Raw genomic sequence first — 21,329 nt, 5'->3', positions numbered from 1 at the left:
CGGGGCTCTAAGGGTATGTTGATTTGTTCCTGTGTTAGTGTAGGGAGTGTCCTGAGTAGATGGTGCAGTTTCTTAGTGTATTCCTCAGTGGGATCTCCAACGCATCATCAGTGATCTACAACCCATCCTGGACAATGATCCCTCACTTTCACAGACCTTGGGAGGCAGGCCAGTCCTCGCCCACAGACAACCCGCCAACCTTAAGCATATTCTCACCAGCAACCACGCACCGCACCATAACAACTCTAACTCAGGAACCAACCCATGCAACAAACCTCGATGCCAACTCTGCCCACATATCTACACCAGCAACACCATCACAGGACCTAACCAGATCAGCTACAACATCACCGGCTCATTCACCTGCACGTCCACCAATGTTATATATGCCATCATGTGCCAGCAATGCCCCTCTGCTATGTACATTGGCCAAACTGGACAGTCACTACGCAAGAGGATAAATGGACACAAGTCAGATATCAGGAATGGCAATATACAAAAACCTGTAGGAGAACACTTCAACCTCCCTGGACACACAATAGCAGATGTAAAGGTAGCCATCTTACAGCAAAAAAACTTCAGGACCAGACTCCAAAGAGAAACTGCTGAGCTCCAGTTCATTTGCAAATTTGACACCATCAGATCAGGATTAAACAAAGACTGTGAATGGCTATCCAACTACAGAAGCAGTTTCTCCTCCCTTGGTGTTCACACCTCAACTGCTAGCAGAGCACCTCACCCTCCCTGACTGAACTAACCTCGTTATCTCCATACTGATTTATACCTGCCTCTGGAGATTTCCATTACTTGCATCTGAAGAAGTGAGGTTCTTACCCACGAAAGCTTATGCTCCCAATACTTCTGTTAGTCTTAAAGGTGCCACAGGACCCTCTGTTGCTTTTTATAAGGACAAGGTTCAGCTTAGACTGTATCTGGCTTTTCTTCCCAAGGTGGTCTCACAGTTTCATGTTAACCAGAATATCTATCTTCCAATTTTCTATCCCAAGCCGTATACAAGCAGCAGGGAGCAAAAACTTCATTCGTTGTATGTTCGCTGGGCATTATCCTTCTATATCGAATGGACAGTGCAACTATTCAGTTGTTTGTCTAATTTCCATCTTCCCCACTACCCTTTCCTTGGCTGATTGTCCCAGTTGCTTTGCCCAGTCAGTCCTAGTTCTCCACCTGCACTCCAGCTCTTTGTCTGATCTGTATCTATTCTCCTTCCACTGGCTCCTCGTCCCAGTCTCCTTGTCCGATCTATGTTTTCCCCCTTCCCCCAGCCAACTGACTTCCAGTCCCCTCATGTTTCCCTAACTGGCTCCCAATCGTCTTGCTCACCCACTCCTACCCTCCCACCCAGTTCCCAGTCTCCTAGCCAAAGTTCCTCTTCCTGCCCCCTCCAATTCTTGTATCACCAAACTCCTTGTACCAATATACTACTTTTCCTCCCCTCTTCCTTCAAATCTGACAGCTTCCTCTTTCCCACTGCCTGAGTAGTGGTGGTGGTGGCGGCGGTGAAGAGACCTCAAGAGCCCAGGAGAGACAGGCCTCCTACCCTGTTCTGGAGCACTCATTACAGGGTGAAAAGCCAGCTTTGACCCCCTGTTCCCCTTGGCTGGAGCACACTCAGTAGCTTTGTGGAGACAGCTCATATGTAGTCTGGTCTTCTTTAGGAGCTGTGAAAAGCTTGATCTTGCTTGGTGAGGGCAGAATCTTTGAAGATTTTTAGGTGCTAAAATCTCAGCTGAGCATGTGTGAACTACTGCTTTTCAAAGGCTTATGTTCAAATTAGGATGGTTTTTCATAAAGACTGCAAAAAGCACATCCCTGATGGAAGGGCCACCCCCCCGCCGTATTTCATGTCCCTGCTCTGAAGCATGGGCTGCTTGAAGTGTTAAAGAAAAGATTGACAGAATATTTTAACAAGGGTAAAACAAAGTTCTACTTCTCTTCTCGCTGTCCTGGTGGTAACAGGTGAGAATTTTGTTATGCATATACAGCAAGTGCAAACAACACTATTAAAGTTTGCTTTTTTTAGTTGAGTTTAGGATATTCTGCCTGAATTACTCTCTGACGCCAAGGGATTCCCATCTCCTAGCAAAAGATTAGTAAAATACTGACTGCTTGAAAATTAGGTGACCAGTATTTGTGTCTAAAAGAGGTAATGTTCTAGAACAGTGCTTCTCAAAGCCGGTCCGCCGCTTGTTCAGGGAAAGCCCCTGGCGGTCTGGGCCGGTTTGTTTACCTGCCGCGTCCGCAGGTTCGGCTGATCACGGCTCCCACTGGCCAATGGGGGCTGCGGGAAGGGCGGCCAGCACATCCCTCGGCCCGCGCCGCTTCCCACACCCCCCATTGGCCTGGAGCGGCGAACCGCGGCCAGTGGGAGCCGCGATCGGCCAAACCTGCGGCAGGTAAACAAATCGGCCTGGACCGCAAGGGGCTTTCCCTGAACAAGCGGTGGACCGGCTTTGAGAAGCACTGTTCTAGAACATTACCTCTTTTAGACACAAATACTGGTCACCTAATTTTCAAGCAGTCAGTATTTTACTAATCAAGCGGCAGACTGGCTTTGAGAAGCACTGTTCTAGATCATTTTGAACTGGATTCTCCAGAGGGACTGTTGTTTCATGATCTGACCACTGAACTGAGAAAAAGAAACTTTCAGTTTCTTTTCTGAAATTTTTTGTATTTATCTGTAAAATACCTATACATGTAAAGAAGATAAGTAGAGATACTTTCAATATGGTATTACATGGGTAAAAACAATGTATTTGGTATATTGTAGATTAATAGGTTCACAAGTAACTAGTTTTATACAAAATTAGTAGTGAAATATTTTTGCAAACATGTAAAGCATATGTAGCTATACAGGTGGAAAGGTTCCTGTAATTAAGGTGAAAGATAACAAGGGCATGGATAATGTTTTTAATAATTAGAGTGAAGAAACAGCTTTTGAAATATAAAAAGGAAGAAGCTATAGGATTAGTAAAAGACTCGATATAGTAGTAAAAAGTTGAAGATAACACTGAGATTAGGCACCCAAGAGATGAGAAGGATGGTGGAGGCAAGGAGGGAATTAGGTGTACATACCAAAATTACATCTTTCTAGACGTAGTACAGTTTAGTCTTAGCCTGATGTTTGTGTGTTACAGCAACATTGATAAAAGCCATACACTCCTCATGCTGGTTTTAGGGATGTCTAATGGAAGCTGTGATCCATTTGTTATCTTATATTTTATGTTTAGCCACATTTGTAACTGCTTTTGCATTGCTATTATTTATTCTGAATAAAGTTGGGAGTGTTTCTGCAAACAGGCTGGATTTTTATCAAAATATACATTGCAGTTGTGTCTCTCCCTCTTCTTCCCCCTCCCCCCCCCCCCAAGTTGTGTTTCTGACAAAAATATTTTGGCAGTCCCAGGTGGTGTATGGACCTCTTTTCCACTTTCTTGCGATTGTAGCTTGGGAGTTCAATTTTGCATTGACTACTGGGGAGTAAAAGTATATGACTTCTTTGTATTTGAATTCTGTTCATTATGGTGAGAATTTTAGAAGAGATCTGGAAAATATTTTATATTACACTGAAATTCTTTCAGTTTTTCCTTTTCTGTACTGTGACATCTATTCAAGTATCTTCAGAGCCATATAGAAAATGACAACCTTTTATTAAATCTGCCTGCTTTTTAAAAAATTGTTAACTTGTTTTTAAATATGCACATGAATTGCCATAAGTTTTCTAAACTTGTGGTGTGGTGGTGATGTACTTGGAGATATTAATAAAAATCTGATCTTTGAAATTTGTATTGTTAACTGAGTTTGAGATGTAAAATCTGAAAGAGTGAGCTGATCTACCTTAAGTCAGTTTATTCTGTTCCCTCCTGTGTTAGGGCAATATTTGGAGGATTGGATGAGGAAGTTTTAGCATCTCCTTTCTCTTGTCTCAAAATAGTTAAAGGTGGGTTTTGAGCATTTACTTTGGATTTGGACTTCCATGTACATCCAAGCTGTTAGCGGTATCCAATAGACTGCCTATTAGATACCTTAGATAAGATGCCTGGATTTTGAAGAGTCCTCTATTTTGTTATGCTGCAGAAGCTTGTATTTGATTTCCCACCCATTCCCAAGTGAACTTATGTACCCACTGCTGCAGTTGTTTCTTGCTTTCAGTGAAGTTTTGTTACACAAAATGCAGTTTTCTCTGATAGAATTCTACAAATGCACATTCTTATTCAATGCCTTTAGTTCCTGTACATATTCAGTCATGTCTGCTTAATCTAATTGTAAAAGCAGCATCCTGCTTTTTACTACTTAAACTTGCGAAGACTAAATTAGATTCTATTCTATATGAAAATATTTAAAAATTTAAAAATATTCGTGTACATCCTCAACAGAATTGTTATCTAGCAATTATATGTGTACAAGGCTTTAGGTTTCAACACATTGTCTGTGAGGTATCTCAAAAATTGTTGGACACAGTAAAGGTTGGTAGGTCCCAAATTTACTTTATTTAAAAAAAAAAAAAAAAAAAAAAGTTCTTGGGTATTTGGCTACTTGACAATCCTTCTTTTCCCCAAAACTTGTTTGGTTTTCTTTGAAGATGCAAGATTAGAGCTAGCAATCATCCTTTACCTGGGAGCAATCCTAACATAATAATTTAGTATGTTCATACCATAATGGAAAATGTATGTGCCAGGGAGACTTCATAAAGAGATGTTTTTAAGTTTCAAGAATCCCAGTGGTTAAGAACTAGAAATTTTAAAAACTTAAACTGTCAACATCTTGATATCTTCCTATACACATTAAGTGTAAATCTTATCAAACTTCAGGTTTGTTTGTAAAATATGAAGACTTTTTTGAACTCCACTAAATGAAGAAAAAAAAACAACTTACCATGTGAAATTAAATCTGGCAGTTAAAATGTTATTTCTTTCTGTACTCCTGTGGCAGCTTTCTCTTCAGACTTTATGGGAACACTTTAATTTAAATCATACTGTAAAACATTTTCTGTTTTATAAACAAATGATTAAAATTGAGTATTTAAAAAACCTTATTTACTTTTTACTGTTAATCTGTCTGCCTTGCAGCTTGAAGATGAGCTGTTCTTCATACACAGGCATCATCAGTGGTTATAAAAGATACTGTAGGCCAAATTCTGATGTCTGTTATATCTGCATAAAATCCTGTTTTAAGATTATACCCTAAAATGTGCAATTGTATTTGCATAATTTGTGTAGTTGAAAGTGGAATTTGATCTTGCAGCATGTTTTCTACACGTGTATGAAAATAATCTAGATTGGTTTTTCAGAACCCAGGGTAAATTGTTAGGGCTGGCAATTGAAAAATCTCCCTTCTGAACTGAGAATTTGATGTGCTGGCATTGTAGTGTATTTTCAAAAGTGAGTTGCTGTGCTTCTACTAGCACAGTAGCAGACTTAATAGTGGCACAATCCTATTTCTGTATCTGTGTCCTCCCCCCCCCGCCAGCTGTCTCTCAAATCTTAAACATTAAATATCTCGATCTTGACGGGACTTAAAAAAAAAGTTCACTATGGAATGGATCCACAATACTTGTGTTTTAAAAACAGGATTTTCCTCCTGTCTTAAGGGACTTCTGTAATGTTATTTAATTTGTTTTTTTTAAAAAGTGTATTTCTTTTAAGACTGCTTAGAAATATCAGGAAATTAAAACTGACTTTCTCCAGCCAGGCAATTTCAAGACTCTAAACGTACAACAATTTGGTTTATATTTGCTCTTTAAAAGCAAATATAAGACTTTGGTCTCAGCAAGTTATTCTGGTCTTGATTGTTTAGGAGTATACTTTTTTCTGTGGTTTGTCTCTAAACTGCAATGAATGCTAACTTGGTGTATTTCTATATAGCAGCTGTGGAATCATGTTTCTCTGCTTGAGCTAGCATATGTCTGTCTATCTGCACTGGGAAACATGCTTCGAGCTGCTGCATAGACAAACGCTTGGTGTGGTGACTAGTCTTGGCAGAAAATTCCTCTCTGCCTTAGATGCAAATCATACCTTACTGAACTAAGTTGAAAGTTGCAATTTACAGATTTGAGTTAAGTACTTGCTGAGAGGCAAAGCAAGAATAGGAAGTGCCTATTTGCAAACCTGTTCTCTGAAAAGAGACAGACTTTCATATACCATGTTTACATGAGCAAGTAAAATGATTTCCAGATAGACTTATTTTAACACTTTTAGCAGAAACATATCTTAATTACAGCAGTTGCCTAATATTTTACCTCTTTTAGTGTTTTAGAAACAAGATAGCCATGGCCACAGAAATTGGCTCCCCACCCCGGTTTTTCCATATGCCGAGGTTCCAGCACCAGGCACCTCGGCAGCTGTTCTACAAGAGACCTGATTTTGCACAGCAGCAGGCAATGCAGCAGCTCACCTTTGATGGGAAACGGATGAGAAAAGCTGTGAACCGGAAAACCATAGACTACAATCCCTCTGTAATTAAATATTTGGAGGTAAGTCTAGTTAGTCTACTGTACCAAAGTCTGAATAGTGTTTTCTGAAACTCTGATTATTCAAATTTCAGGTATGTTCAGAGTAGTTTGGGTAATTGGGGATTATGTATAATTGACAGTGTTCTTTCAGAAATGTACAGATTCAGTGAAGCGTGGATAGATGTTGCTCATTCTGAATAAAACAATAAACCTTTAGTGCATATTTGAAGTGGAAGATTTACTGTTATATAAAGCTTTTCTGTGAATTCAGATTTGGGACAAGAATTGCATATATTATTACTTTGTTTTGACATTCAAGCTGACCTAAATCATACGTTAATTATGTTAAGATTCATATGATCATTCTTTGTCAACTTTTACTTTTTCTTTTTCTTTGTGGGGAGAAATGATAAATCAAAAAAGCTTGTTTGTCCATATTGGGCAACAGAAAAGTAGTTGTCATTTTCTATTCAACTGCCTCCTTGAATAAAAAAAACTAATATAGGCTACTCGTACCACAAGTCTGTGAACCACCTTGGGTAGTCCTAATGGCTGAGACTACTTTGAACCAAATACTGCAGAAGATATCTTTCCAAGAAAAAATACCCACTTGGCTTTCCAAATTACTTGGGGTATGTCTATGCAGGCAAGTTTCTGCGCCACAAGTTATACCACTTTTATTAGAACGCTGGAAATAAACCGCTGTTGCGTGTCCACACTGTGCTCCTTGTGATGTTGGAGCACATCCACATTAGCAGCTCTTCAAACGGCAAAGACAGCAGTGCATTGTAGTAGCTATCCCTCTGTGCAACTGGCTGCAGGGTGCTTTGGGAAGGGTTTGCAATGCCTCATGGGGCAGACATAGTGTTATGTGATTCAGGTTTCCCAATCCCATTGTTCCATGGGTATCCTACTACATTGCCAGCTGCTTTTCAACTGAAGGGGCAGGGCAGGGGGGAGGGGGAAGAGTGTGTGTGTGTGTGTCTGTGTGTGTGTGTGTGTGGAGGAGAGAGACAGTGTTTTTTTGGGTACAGAGTGTCAATATGCTGTCTTGTAAGTTCAGACAGCTGCAGGAAGCAACCAGTCCTGGGGGAGGGGGAAACCCCGACATCAGCTCCCGCCTTCCTCCCTGGGCTCTCTGCACAGATAGATAGATATATACTGTCTCTGTGCTCAATAGCATGAGCATTCCACATTAATGGTTTGCTTTGTGGCCCAGAGCAGATCAGCCAGCACAGCACACAAGGGCTGTCAGAAACTGTGCTTTGAATGGGGAGGGGTGCATGTCTCTGGGGCAGCCGAGTTCAAAACAATGAGTAGAGCGGTCACTTGAGGCATTATGAGACAGCTCAAGAGGCCAATTACAGTGCAGAAAGCAATCAAGTGTCTACACTGGCAATAGAGCGCTGGAGCCTTGGCACAAATAGCCTCAGCATAGCTGTGTCTATGCCAGGAGTTTTGTCAGCATAGCTGTATCAGTAGGGGTTGTGTGTTTTTCACACCCCTTGCTTCTATAGCTATGTGGGTATATGTTTTAAAATGTACAAGAAGTGTGTGTGTGTGTGTATATATATATATATATATATATATATATATATATATATATATATATATATATATATATATATATATATATATATATATTTGAAAAAGAGGTTCCTGTGCCCACCTAGCAACATTTAGAGCCAGGTTTTGAATCCCATACCATCAAAAGTTAAGGCTCCAGGTTCAAACTATCTCCATATTTAACTGATCTGAAATTTTAACTGGTGTGGCATGGGCTTTCATGTTTTTATCACATCATAGTCACCCCAGTCAGAAAATTACATGCCAAAAATATTTATCTAAAATTCTAGCTTAAACTTTGATTCACAGTCAAAACTTGATTGAACCCACAATATCAAGTTAACGTAGGGTGCTAGTCTTAAATTTGCCAAGCTGTGAATCATGCCATGTCTAATAATTGAATACTGTTATGATTGGCAATATAGAATATCATATATATTGGAAGTGAATTTTTTTGTCTTCTGGCCTTTCAAACCCCACCCCACTGTCTGCTCTTGGTGCCCTGACCATAGAAATGTCCTTTCTACGCAAGTATACTGGATGGAACTCGCTTTAGTTTAGAGGTCACCAATACAGCTCTTACACCCCTCTACCTCATATAACAGGGTTCAGGACCTGCCCCTCTTCCTGGGGCCCACTTGCTGCCCCCAATAAGGCTAAGAGCGGCTACAGGGTTGTGCAACACCCGTGTCTTTGTTTACTTAAAGTTGTCCCACCACCAGTGTCCATCTATATAGAAGCTTTACAGGATTAGTCACCTCCTTTACAGGCAGAGTCAGCCTTCAGCTAGGAGGCCTCCAGTTCCCTCCCTGACTGACTTCTCCCTGGCTGTCCCCTGCCTTCTGGCTCCCTCCCAGCCTTTATAGCCCTTGGCTTGTCAGGCCAGCAGGTGTTGCCAATCCTCAGGCCGGCATCAGGCCTTTTCCATCAGCCCCAATCTGCTTTCCTTGATTGGAGCTGACCGGGCAGGGCTAATTAGGTGCTTTTGCACCAGCACCCTGCTACAAGGGGTCACTGAAGAGCCAAAGCTCTTAAAGAGTTGAGCAGGAGTATACAGTTCTTTCTGGCCTAGAAACCAAGAGGCCAGGCTTATGTGTCTCTTGTAGTAATGCAGAACATTAAACACAGGATCACTGCCTTCCTAGTATTTTTACATAGAACATTTACTTTCAGTGAATAAATACATGGAAATCCCCAATCACACTTTCTGTTATGTTATAAATTAATCATTCTTCTGACTTTACATGTTCCTTATAATCTACCTCTATTCTCCATCATCTTACGTAATGTAAAATCTACTAGTTTCCTGAAGCACAAAATTTTGTACTGGATTTGTTCTGAAACTTATGCAGTGCATACTGAAGCTTCCAAATATGCAGTCTGTATAATTCTTCCTACTTTTTGTTCTGTAACACTGGAATACAGCAATAATAATAACCAGGAGCTATTTTTTTCTTTCCAGAATAGAGTATGGCAGAGAGACCAGCGAGATATGCGGGCAATTCAGCCTGATGCAGGATATTATAATGATGTAAGTACAAATCTTTATATATGCTTCTAAAATTCTTCTACCTGAAAAGTAGGACTCTGCCTCTGTATACCAAAGTTCTCTATTTGCCCTTGAGAGGTGACTAAGACTTAGAGGGAATCTTCATGCTATGTTCCCCTGCACTAAAGGAACCTTTTTGTCCCAAGGAGAGAGCCTGAAGGTTAATGGACTCTTTCAGTCCTGTTCTAGTGAAGTGAAATTGCTAAAGTTCAGGTGTTGAAAGGTTAATTGCATTTGAGGAGATGATCGTGTGTGTGTGTGTATGTGTTCCTGAGATGGTGAGAGTATTATCTGCTGATTTCAAACTCTGAACGTATTTAATTGATTCATTCCTATAATCAAATGCTTGTTTTTCTAGTAATGAGCCTTCTGGGCCTCTGCTTTTCTTGCTTCTTTCCCAAGATGCAGGTTGAAACATTGTTGCTAAAATTCTTTTCTTTCCTCACTTACAGCTGGTCCCTCCTATAGGAATGCTGAATAACCCTATGAATGCTGTAACAACAAAATTTGTTAGGACATCTACCAATAAAGTAAAATGCCCAGTGTTTGTTGTCAGGGTGAGTATTATGTTGGCCTGGGCTAGAAGATTTGTTCCCAGGCGTGATTAGTTAACTGTGAAATATTTGTCTGTAATAAAATTAGAATGGCAAGATAATAAAACTAGAAATGTTTCTAAGTAAAACCATCATGCAGGATTCCAGGTCTTGGGCACCCCAAGGCTTTTTCAAAACCTGGACTGACACGCCTCACCTTTTTCACAGAGGATCCTAGGAACCCTGGGACAATTAATCAATTTATTCACTGTTTGGTTTGTATGTATTTCACCTTCAGTCTAATTTTCTCAAAACTTTTTTTGTACCAATGTGTCTCAACATTATCTTGAGGGAACCAACTCGAAGGAAGAGGGTAGTTCAGTCACGATGCCTGTTCAATCCTTGCAATCTACTAGCTTGCCTGCAAGGGTGCCAGGATTCTAGTAGTAGTGGCATGTTTGATGAGGACACCTGTTCACTAGAACTGGATTGAAGCCATCAAACTCATTTCACATAGGTGACTTGACAGCCACCTTTTGATAACTCTTGGTCACTACTGTTTTGGGCTGGATTTGAACTGGTGACCTAGAGATGAAAAGCCCTGTTGTATCCTATGACAACCATCTGATTTTTTTTTTTCTTCTTACCTTCCAGTACAGAGTCACTTTATAAATCCAAATGCTTTAGAATCTCATGCAGGCACTTGTATTTTAACAATGCTGAAGGATACAGGAAAGGTGTCTGGGCACTGACTACACAATCTCATTCAATTTTTCTCTTGCAGTGGACTCCTGAAGGGAGGCGCTTGGTCACTGGGGCTTCTAGTGGAGAGTTCACCTTGTGGAATGGATTGACTTTCAATTTTGAAACAATATTACAGGTAACTGCATCCAGCAAGCTGTCTGCATCTTTCTCTGAGATTGTAAAGAATATTGTAGTCCTGCATCTCCGCATACTAATCATGGGCTAGTGGACTAAGTTCAGTCCTGAGAGCTAGGAATACCCGAGTACTTATCCTGCGCAGTCCCTGACTCCAGTTGTGATCTTGGGCAATTTGTTTAATGTTTCGAGCTGCATCTCCCTGTCTGAACTATAGAGATAATATTTCTGACTTGTTTTCAAGGGAATATGGTGAGGATTTATTATGTTTTAAGTATTGGAGACACCGTGCAAGTATTTAGCTCTTCACAAGTAAATTGTGCACCGCACTGTGCAAGATACATAAAATAGTCTCTCCCTGAGGAGCTTGCAGATCTAAATATTCTCCATTTCTTTTATTCCCTTGTCATAAATGTTAAATGTACACGTTCTGAATGACTTTTGTGTTCATGTGGGTTAGGTAACATTTGAACGTATTTGTTAGAAGTTTTATTTTTGACTCCTCAGGCTCACGACAGCCCTGTAAGGGCCATGACTTGGTCACACAATGATATGTGGATGCTGACAGCAGACCACGGGGGATATGTGAAATACTGGCAGTCCAACATGAACAACGTCAAGATGTTCCAGGCACATAAGGAGGCGATTAGAGAGGCCAGGTTTATACACAATATACCATTTTCTGTAGTACCTATTTCCATAATTAGACTGTTCTCTAAGTGTATTCTGGGTGCAGAGATGCATGGGTTCTGTCAGATTCTGGGAAACTTCATGCACCAAGTAAACACAATATTTTCTTTTGTTTCCACATTCTCACCGTTTTGCTGGCAACTTTCTGAAATAGTATTGTCCCAGTATCTGCCTCTGCAATATGTTAGAGATGTATTTGTCTGCCGCATTTTGCACTGGTATTCTTTTCATTTATATATGGTGACGATGTGTATCAGTTATTCCTTTTTATACGGACTGTGTAAGACAACAATTTCATTCCAAATAAAGAATTCAGTCTTTAATAATCTAACTGAATAAAATATAAAACCTTCAGAAACAAAACACCTGCATAGTTCTCACAAAATAATAATAATAATAAAAAAGCTAAATAAAGTGAAGAACTGCTTGGCTTGGTGAGGCCAAGGTTTCCACTAATACTGAAGACCCACACAGATTGCCACATCCAGAAGTCTAATGTTAACATTGAATGGGTTCTTAAGCTTTGAAGCTGTAAGCAGATCATTGAAAAGAAGATTGTAGGACATTTTCCTGATTCAGTGTTGATACCTCAGTTGTGCAAATGTATATTTTATATAAAAATGGAGTTAAGTGATATTTTCAGTAAGATGTATATGAAAGATGTTTCTAAAGTAAATATGGATGAATCTTTTAGTAAGATATGTAAAGAGAAGAAATGTTTTTTAAAGTAAACCTGAAGAGGAGCTGCAGACCCAAAATAAATCTAAAGCAGTGTTTTTTCAGATTGGGGTGCTGCCCCTTGGTGGTAAGAGGTTCACTGCCACAGAAACACTTTCTATTGAGGTCACCACTTTCCCCTCTGATAAGATTCAGGATTTCTTGACAGTTTGATTTACAAGACATGCGTACATTGGATGCAGTTATTGGTTTAGTGTATCATGTCCATACACTGAATTTCTCCAACAGTAAGCCCCTTCCCGATCATAAAGATCCAGGATTTCAAGGGGATTGCTGTTGAATTAACTGAACAGAGACTCTTCCTTGGTCATTCGCTGCACCAGAATGGAAGTGGCTGCTTGTCAGTTGCTGGAGATGGTTTGACCTTAATCACGTGGCTAAATAACCTCACACTTTTCCCAGTGGCTTTCATCAAGCAATATTGATAAATTTGGAAGCATCTTCCATGGTTGTAGAATTCTAACTTCATTTCACAGAGGGGAAAATCTTCCCTCTGTTCCTTTTCATATGTGTGGAACATGTTTTATATAAGAATTTTTCAGCAACCAGTCCAACTGCTAGTAGCAGTAGCCTCTTCCTATTTCCCACCTTCCCTTATTTTTGCTTGTCTTGCTGCAAGGCACCTGTGGCTGAAGAGGAAATTTACTCTTAGTGCTCTCCCCCATGCTTCTGCACAGTGTCGCTTTACCACTATCAACAGCGTGAAAGTCTAGGGCTGCAGTTGCTATTAAGTCAGTTTCGTGTTGCTGCTGGTCTCACAGAGAAGGTGCTGCTGTGTACAGTCATAGTAGGATAGTGCTAAATATAAATTCTGGATTTTCCCACTTGACTGGGGATCAAAATGCAGAAGTAAATCCTAAACTAAATTCAAAGTCTTCTGATGGAAATGTGTCAAATGGCAGACACTATGTTTAATTAGTGGCCCTTATGTTCAAATGCCTCTTTCAATGTATAACACCTTACAATTTAATTTTGCCCTGTCTGCGAAGCATAGATATTCTGTTAAATGCTGACTTCTTTCCCCTGCTGTGTGTCTTCATGTAACAGTTTCTCACCCACGGATAATAAATTTGCTACATGCTCTGACGACGGCACTGTTAGAATCTGGGACTTTCTACGTTGCCATGAGGAGAGAATTCTTCGAGGTATGTGTGCAAATAGTACTGATTGGGATATTTCAAGAGGGGGAAACCTTTTTGTAATTAAGTGTTCACAATACAGAAATATCAGCTTGTCTCCATTTTTCCTATGACATCCCTACCTTAAATCCTCCAAACAGATAATGCCACCAGGAAAACGGATACTTCAGTTGGCCACTGTTTCTCATATCTCCCAGTGTCCAGACAGCTTTTCAGATTTACATTATCCATGTTTACCGCCTGTTTAAACTCTTTAGATTTTGGAGTTTGGTATAAAGATGCTTTCCTAATCCTGGTGTTGGCAGAAGCAGCTGTTAGGAAGGCAAATATATTCCTAATCTTTCATCAGTGCTTAGTAACTGTGACAACATTTGCTCCAGAGTACACACATTGTCATGCAGAATGTGCTGTTTTTCAGAGAAGTAACTTTGAAAACACTCATTTGACTCTAATTTATTCTAAGGCAAGTCAGTTACTCCTTATCGGTGTGGAACATAACTAGGTGAACAAAAAACACTAAGTTTTGATCACACCACACTCTGCACATGTTAAATGTCTTGGCTTCTCAGTTCAGAAGTAGTGTCTGTGAGAGGACACTTATGAATCCTTTCCATTAGATACAGTTCAGGAGCTTTCTACCTCTTTTTCTGCAACCTTGTTTAGTAGCAATAGCCTATATAAATTATTCCTTTCTTTCCGAAGATGCCACTTAATTTTCTGAGTTCATCTGCTAATGTTCATATATTGGACCAGTGCGATATAGTAGATGTAACAGGATGAAATATCATTAAGGGCTGTATTAACATTGCTGTCATGTCACGAGATATGAATGGGATGTCGGCATGCAGACAGTCTGCAAGGAAGATGACTTTAACAAAACACTGGAACTCTTGGCCTAGGTGCCTGAACTCATTTGACATTTGCCAATGCAGAGGTTTTAAAAACCTTATATATCACACTTGGACTTGCACCATTTTACAAAAGAGAATATTCCCTGCTTCTCTTGGACTCTATTCTGATTTTTACTGTTATATTATCCCTTTGAACCTCACTACTGTTGAAGCCTAGTATTTCAATATAGTCTTGCTTTCATGATTTTTCCATCAGAAACATCACTGCAGGAGTTTCTGTTCCTTTCAGGAGTTGACAAACAGATTTCTAGGGCATATTGTTGGTATTACAGTTATCTCTAGAGGCACCAATCAGGTTGGGGACCATTGTGCTATCTGCTGTACAAAAGATCAAATTCTGTACTGATGTATATTCCATGCAATCACATTAACTATTCAGTTGGATTGTATAAGGGAGGAGCGATTACATCTGTGCAGAGTTCAGTCCAGTGTGTAGGTCTTGCATTAATTTCACTACTCTTTCCCTATCATCTATATTCTTCTGCATAGAGGTCTCTTAGGCCAAGGGAACAAATGACTTAAGAATTTCAGGCCAGTATATAATGATACTTGTACTGTATTTCCTTCTGTTGTTTCATTTACTTAGAGATTGGGATTGTGTGTACTTTCTAGATATAGTTTCATTTTTAAATACACTATAAAATTGTCAGAGTGAAATCCATCATATTTATATATAGCAAAATAGTTGTATAGAGAGAATAGGGCTTGTACCGTCACTGTCCATATAGTGTATGTACAATACACTCCTTTTTTACTGACTTTATGTAAATCAGCAGTATTGCCAGATCTTCACCACCTGACATAATAGAGCACATGGATTCTTGAGAGAACCTTTACTTTTGCTTGCGGAACAAAAAACCTTTCTAAAAGTGGTGGAAAATGCGATCTCTTCATTCAGGAGTGCACGCTGGATTTTTCTGGTGCCCTGTGCTGTATATCTGATTAAAGGAACTATATGAGAGCCTGTTACATGTTCTCAGTAGAGAGAGATGTAATATGGGCGTTCTTGCTCCAAACCTTCCTTTATCTTCTGCCCCATATTGAAGTTTTAAAGTATTATTTAGGATGATTGCCTGAAAAATTTTCAATCAAGTACAGATTTTAGAACATACGCATCCCCCTACCATGATGGTTGTCTTAAAAGATTTGTATTCACTTAAGTTTTCAGCAAGTAAAGTTGCAGAGGGCTGTGTGCAGATTAGAATCCTAAAAGGATTTAATTAAGACTAACTGATATCAATACACCTCTCACGCTTTGACCTGTCCGGTTATGTCTGTATATATTGTTTGATCAAGAATGATGGTATACTTCCTGTTCTCACTCAAACCGTTCTTCAAGTATTCTGGTTAATACTAATGCCATTGAAGTTCAACACAATTAAGGGGATGCTCTGATGTAGTTTAGGCCCAAAATTTGATTCTTAAAATATTACACTATCCTCCAGCTTATGAATATCTGTTTATAAAAAATAGAAGACTCCCAACACTTCATTATCAGACTGTACATAAAAAATCCATTCTCTGAGAGTCCAAATGTCAATAACAAGTTCTTCCTGCTGATTCTGCAGCAGCAAGCTAATCAAACTATTTCAAAACAAGCCTGAGGATCTTGCACAATGCACTACCATGCTGCTGTAGCACATTTCTAGTTTGCTTCTAGATTAGCAGGGCCAGAGAGTACAACAAAGTCAGGCTCATCTCTGGTATAAGATGATGATACTCTATTGACTTAATGCTTTTGCTCACTGGGGAAGTGACCAAGTTTGTTCATCCCCATTAGGGGAGGAAATGCTTGATATTGCTCTTTGGGAACAATTCTAGCCAGGTTGGGAGTGGTGCCGATGGACTGACCTTCAGTTGCAGGAGGGGAGGAGAGAGAGAGAGAGAGATGAGGAGACGGGGTTTGAGGAATTCTAGAGAAAGATGTTGTGTCATCACTGAAGGTAGTCAAAGAACCATTATTATTTTGGTTTCATTAGAAACGGGGGCAATTAGCAGTTGTCAAATGGAAAAACACAAATGTAGAAGTTAGGGTGACCTCTTTGTGCCTTATTTTGCTTTAAGTTGTAAAAAGGACTGAATTAAAGAAAAAAGCCTGACTCAATCCTTTTAGCCTCAATTGCTCAGCTTTCATTCTTTTGATGTCATTGTCTTGCCATTTCTTCAATTACTGTAGTCTTTCAGGGCCGACAAGACCTAACTTATTTTTTAACATTCGAAACTCATTTGGTTTCTAAAAAAATAGTTTCAAGCTTATATTCTAATCTACATCATAAAGAAGTAAAAAGGACAAAAGCTTCTTTTTTTGCTTTGTATGTCACTGATAAGAAATTTATCTTGAAGGAGATTTCACGTTGGAAAGAACTTGAAATAAGAACAGTGGTACAAACAACATTTCACCTTAGTAATAGTTGTGATGTTACAAATTTGTCAATATGAAAACATGACCGGATCAAGTAGGAAGTTAAAATAGACTGGATTGGAGTCAAGCCCTTGTTTATACATAAACAGTTTTATACAGTTTTTGATAATTTTTAAGTGAGGAAAGAAAATTGTATGGAAAGTCAATAAATTAAGTCTTGCATGAGAGCATTTTTTTGGGCCTTTCTAAAGGCATTTCTGTTAGGGCAGGTGAAACAAAAATAAGTCTTTGGTCTAAAGGTTTTGTTATATGACTCACAAATCAAGGATTTGTGCTTCTAACACCTCTTTTCTCTGTGACAGCTTACATGTTCACATTTTTGTAGGAACACTTGTTCCATCTGAAATGGGTGTGCAAAAATTATATGTAATAAACTTCTGGTGTTGTTTTATTTTCTAGGAGACAGGTAGCTAGCCATTGACTTTACTGAGAGGGCTTGAATCCCAGGATGTTGGGCTCGTGCTAATGGGGCAAGGAAGGTGTTTAAATCCCATTTGTAGTGAACATGCCATTCTAAATTATACACAACAGTATGAACAGAAATCATAGGTTAGGATACACCATTTTTCTTAAATATACTAGTTATGTTATAATTGTCTACTTAAAATCGAGAGCCTTCGTATATAACACAATTGATAGTAATATTAAAGTTCATATTGGGCCAAATTTTCTTCCTTTTTCTACCTATTGAAATCAGTGGGATTGTGCTTGTGTACTTGAGAGAGAGATTTGGCCCATTGTATCTAGTGGATAAAATACATACTGTTATTAGTTATGTACTATAACAGGAAGAAATTGTAAGTTGCAAACATTGGAAAGAGCTGAAGTCCAGCTCTGTTACTAAATATGTTGGCCAGTTAAATTACTGGTCTTTGATCCAAAGAAGACTCAGAATATTCTGGGTGACTATTGCTTGGCTTTGCACTTACGTTGCCAGAACATACCATCATTGTAAATAATGAATACAAGCAGTAGCTTTGAGTACTTTCATCAACCTCTTATTCTAGTTCTCTTTAAGCAAGATTATACAGTTACAGGGACTTTTGAGAAAGACACCTAAAATGCAGTTGACCTAAAACCTATCAGGAATGCCCAAAGACTGCTATCCAGAATTGGATGAACTGTGTGCACTGAGGGATGCAGTCATTTGTTTTGAACCCTAATCTTTTTATCCTTAAAGCCACAAGCAGACAAGAAAAATAACTTTTCCACTGGTCTAAAGCTTTCAGAGCTATAATTCATATCCAGAATGAAATAGGCAATATATTGAGCACTTTTGCCTTTGTACTGTATTAAAAATTGAGCCACCTTGCTGTGTTTGATTCTGGGTTGTGTTTTGCTTGGGTCTCACTACTTTTGATGTAAGTAGTCCCATAAGTGTTGGCCTGAGAAATGTATATACGCTCTTCATACATACTCTGCAAATGTATTCCAAAGCTTATCTTAGTAACAAGGTTCATCAGAATTCAGCATTCAAACAGAACAGCAATTCTCATTTCAAACTTAGTTTTTTTAAACTTACTTTTAATCATATTCACTACACTTAACTCCTTTTTCATATTTCACTTTTTGATAGCAGTTGCAATGCAGTACTGTAGTATGTAGAAAATATCCAGCTCCTCCTAAAGTTGCAAATCTGTCAGGCACCCTTCCCAGAAGTGGTGAGTCATGAAAAAGCATTGTAATAAGATGCACTTTAACAAAGATCCAAAAGGATTGTGTGTATAGCTGAAATGCAGACTTACTATGTTGTGCTTTCCTAATTTTTTTTAAAAAAAGCTTTCATAGTGTTTTGTTATGCCAGGTCTTGGTGAATCTTGTATTCATATCACCATAAAATTTGCAGTAACAAATTTCTCAAAACCTCGTCTGCTTTCAGAGACTCCTGGCACACCTAACCTCCTGTGTTAATACTGTCTAATTGTCTTAGAGCAGGGGTGGCCAACCTGACCCTGAGAAGGAGTCAGAATTTACTAATGTACATTGCCAAAGAGCCAAAGTAATACATCAGCAGCCCCCCATGAGCTCCTCACCCCCGGCTCCCAGCCACCAGCAGCTCCACCATTCAGTGCCTCCCCCTCACTCCCCACACCTCCCGATCAGCTGTTTCATGACATGCAGGAGGCTCGGCAGGGGAGTGGGAGGAGCCAGGGCATAGCAGGCTCAGGGGAGGGGGCGGGATAGAGGGGACAGGGTCTGAGCAATGAGCACCCCCTGGCACATTGGAAAGGTGGCGCCTGTAGCTCCAGCCCCAGAGTTGGTGCCTATATAAGGAGCCGCATATTAACTTCTGAAGCCACAGATTGGCCCCACCTGTCTCAGAGCAAGAGCTTCTGGTTATCATTCTGGGTATATTTAGTCTCCCATTTCCCCCCTGTGTTTATGGATAGCTGTTTGGGAGAGGTGAAGGTTCACATTCCAGGTACCATTGTCCCAGGCTAGTGATGTATTCCAAGGATTTTTGAGGTTGCCTGGTTTAAAATAAGTCCTCTGAAAGCTGGTTTGTGCAGAAGGCCAGTGATGTAGGGATTGATAGGGAAAGTTTAAAAGGGGATGGGTATTCCTGGATTTCTCTCCTGTATCCATCTATGAAATAGAATGATAAATTCATTTTTTCTCCCTGCCAAGGCAAGGTATTAGCCAAAGGCTTTTTCATATAGTAACTTGGGTGATTATAAGCCACCATAGTTTCTTTTAAACTCTGTTCTAGTATGATTATTCAGAGTTTATAAGTCACTATGGCTTCTTCCAATTCTATAAATTACTATAAGGAAATGCCTTTTGCTCATATCTTTAATGCCTTTGCTTTGACTGGGGGAGAAGTTGAATTTCCCAGTCAGGCATAAGAAAGTAATCTGGGAGCTCCCATTCCACACCAAAAAAATAGTAGCACGTGTGCGTACTGGAACTCAATGCAATAGTGATAAAATGTAGTAATATTTTCATATGCTCACAAGTTTGGAAACAATAAGAGGCTGGGTCTGCTGCCCTTTTGTTGAGTAACACCTCATTCCATACGTAGTCCTATTGAAACAACTCTGAAGAACTCAGCTTTTTCCAGTCAATATATTCTGCTTCTGGATCTGCTTTGGGTTGTAAAATCTCTTGGAGCTTCATTCTAAGTTTCTGATTCTTTTACAGTTTAATTTCTGAAAGACTTTGTTTCATTTATGTGATTGGTTTTATTTCCCCGACAGGGCAGCAGCATTCCTTATTGGCTTTTGGAGGAAATGCAGTCTAGTAATTGAGAGGCGGTTGGGAACAATTATTCTTGAGTTTTGTTCCCAGTTCTGCACTGACTTGCTATGTAGCTTTGGACAAACCACCTAATATCTGTGTGCTTCAGTTTACTCCTCTATGATTCTGCTACATAATAAAAGTACTTGCCTATCTTATGAGTGTTGGAAAATCCACAGCCCTGAGTGACCTAGTTATATCGACCTAACCCCCGGTATAGACAGTGCTATGTCGATGGGCGGGCTTCTCCCATCAACATAGCTAATGCCTCTTGGGGAGGAGGAATATCTACGCTGGTGGAAACTCCTGTTGGCATAGGTAGTGTCGTCACTAAATGCTGCAAGCTGCACCACTGTAAGTGTAGATAAGCCCTCAGTATGCCGTTTGTCCAAATTCCAAAAGACTTAATTGGTGGTTCAACTCCTACAGTTAAATGGAAATTTTGAACAACTGGGAAGCGGAACCGTGGCTCTGGGAGGGGGGACATGGACAGGACTAAGGGAGCTGAGACTGGGGCCGTAGCTGGAGGCCAGGCGCTGGGGCAGCAGCCAGGGCTCCTGGCACGGGCCAGCAGCCGGGGCCAGGAGCGGTGCTGAGTGGCGCTCCCTCTCCATCTCCAATGGGGGATGGCTCAGGCCCCAGCTGTGCCCTCCCTGAATTTTCTTCCGTGCCCCCCTAGTGAAGCGCACCCCACAGTTTGAAGACCTCTGCACTAGAATGCAGGTGTTCTTGTGCGGCTGTTTATTTACAGCCTCAGCCGATTGTGGTACTGAGATAGGATCTTGAAGTTCTAGTGGCTTTTCTGGCTTGTTTCTATAAAAATATATTTCCACTGTTCTTGTGACCCATCTCTGTAGCATTTTGTTTCAGAAGGTAAGCCAGAGAACACTCCTGTAGTTTTAATAAAATAATCAGTCCAGCCCCGTTGAATTGCTAGCCAATACAGATATTCTGCTAATTATCACAAAAATAAGGATCAACTTAGAATCATAGAACTATAGGGTTAGAAGAGGACTGCAAGGATTATATAGACTACCCCTCTGCCAAGATGCAGGATTTGTTGTGTCTAAACCATCCAAGACAGATGTCTATCTGGCCTCTTTTTGAAAACCTCCAGTGAAGGAGCTTCTAAACTTAAATTATATTTTAGGGAGACTGGTTTGCTTTTAAAATGATACATTCCGACTCTTGCTCAG

The 21,329-nt window shown here is 39.9% G+C and overlaps 1 protein-coding gene across 3 annotated transcripts in view; it reads left to right on the top strand.

Annotated features, from left to right (window-relative positions):
- The first annotated feature begins 6,263 nt into the window (after nt 1-6,263).
- WDR33 (WD repeat domain 33) overlaps nt 6,264-21,329 on the top strand; it is a 65,380-nt gene continuing 50,314 nt past the window's right edge. For 2 of the 3 annotated variants that reach the window (XM_065410269.1, XM_065410270.1), the window contains exons 1-6: nt 6,264-6,490; nt 9,498-9,566; nt 10,037-10,141; nt 10,902-10,997; nt 11,504-11,655; nt 13,472-13,569. In XM_065410269.1, coding sequence (XP_065266341.1) covers nt 6,287-6,490; nt 9,498-9,566; nt 10,037-10,141; nt 10,902-10,997; nt 11,504-11,655; nt 13,472-13,569 — 724 coding nt within the window. In that variant the 5' untranslated portion in view covers nt 6,264-6,286. Of the gene's footprint in view, nt 6,491-9,497; nt 9,567-10,036; nt 10,142-10,901; nt 10,998-11,503; nt 11,656-13,471; nt 13,570-20,093; nt 20,144-21,329 lie in introns of those variants that run through there. The other variant, XM_065410271.1, reaches the window with a different exon arrangement.

The sequence above is a fragment of the Emys orbicularis genome, chromosome 9, assembly GCF_028017835.1.
Source record: "Emys orbicularis isolate rEmyOrb1 chromosome 9, rEmyOrb1.hap1, whole genome shotgun sequence".
NCBI lineage: Eukaryota > Metazoa > Chordata > Testudines > Emydidae > Emys > Emys orbicularis.
Note: the sequence above shows the minus strand (reverse complement) of the source record. Positions and strands in the feature narration are given on the sequence as shown.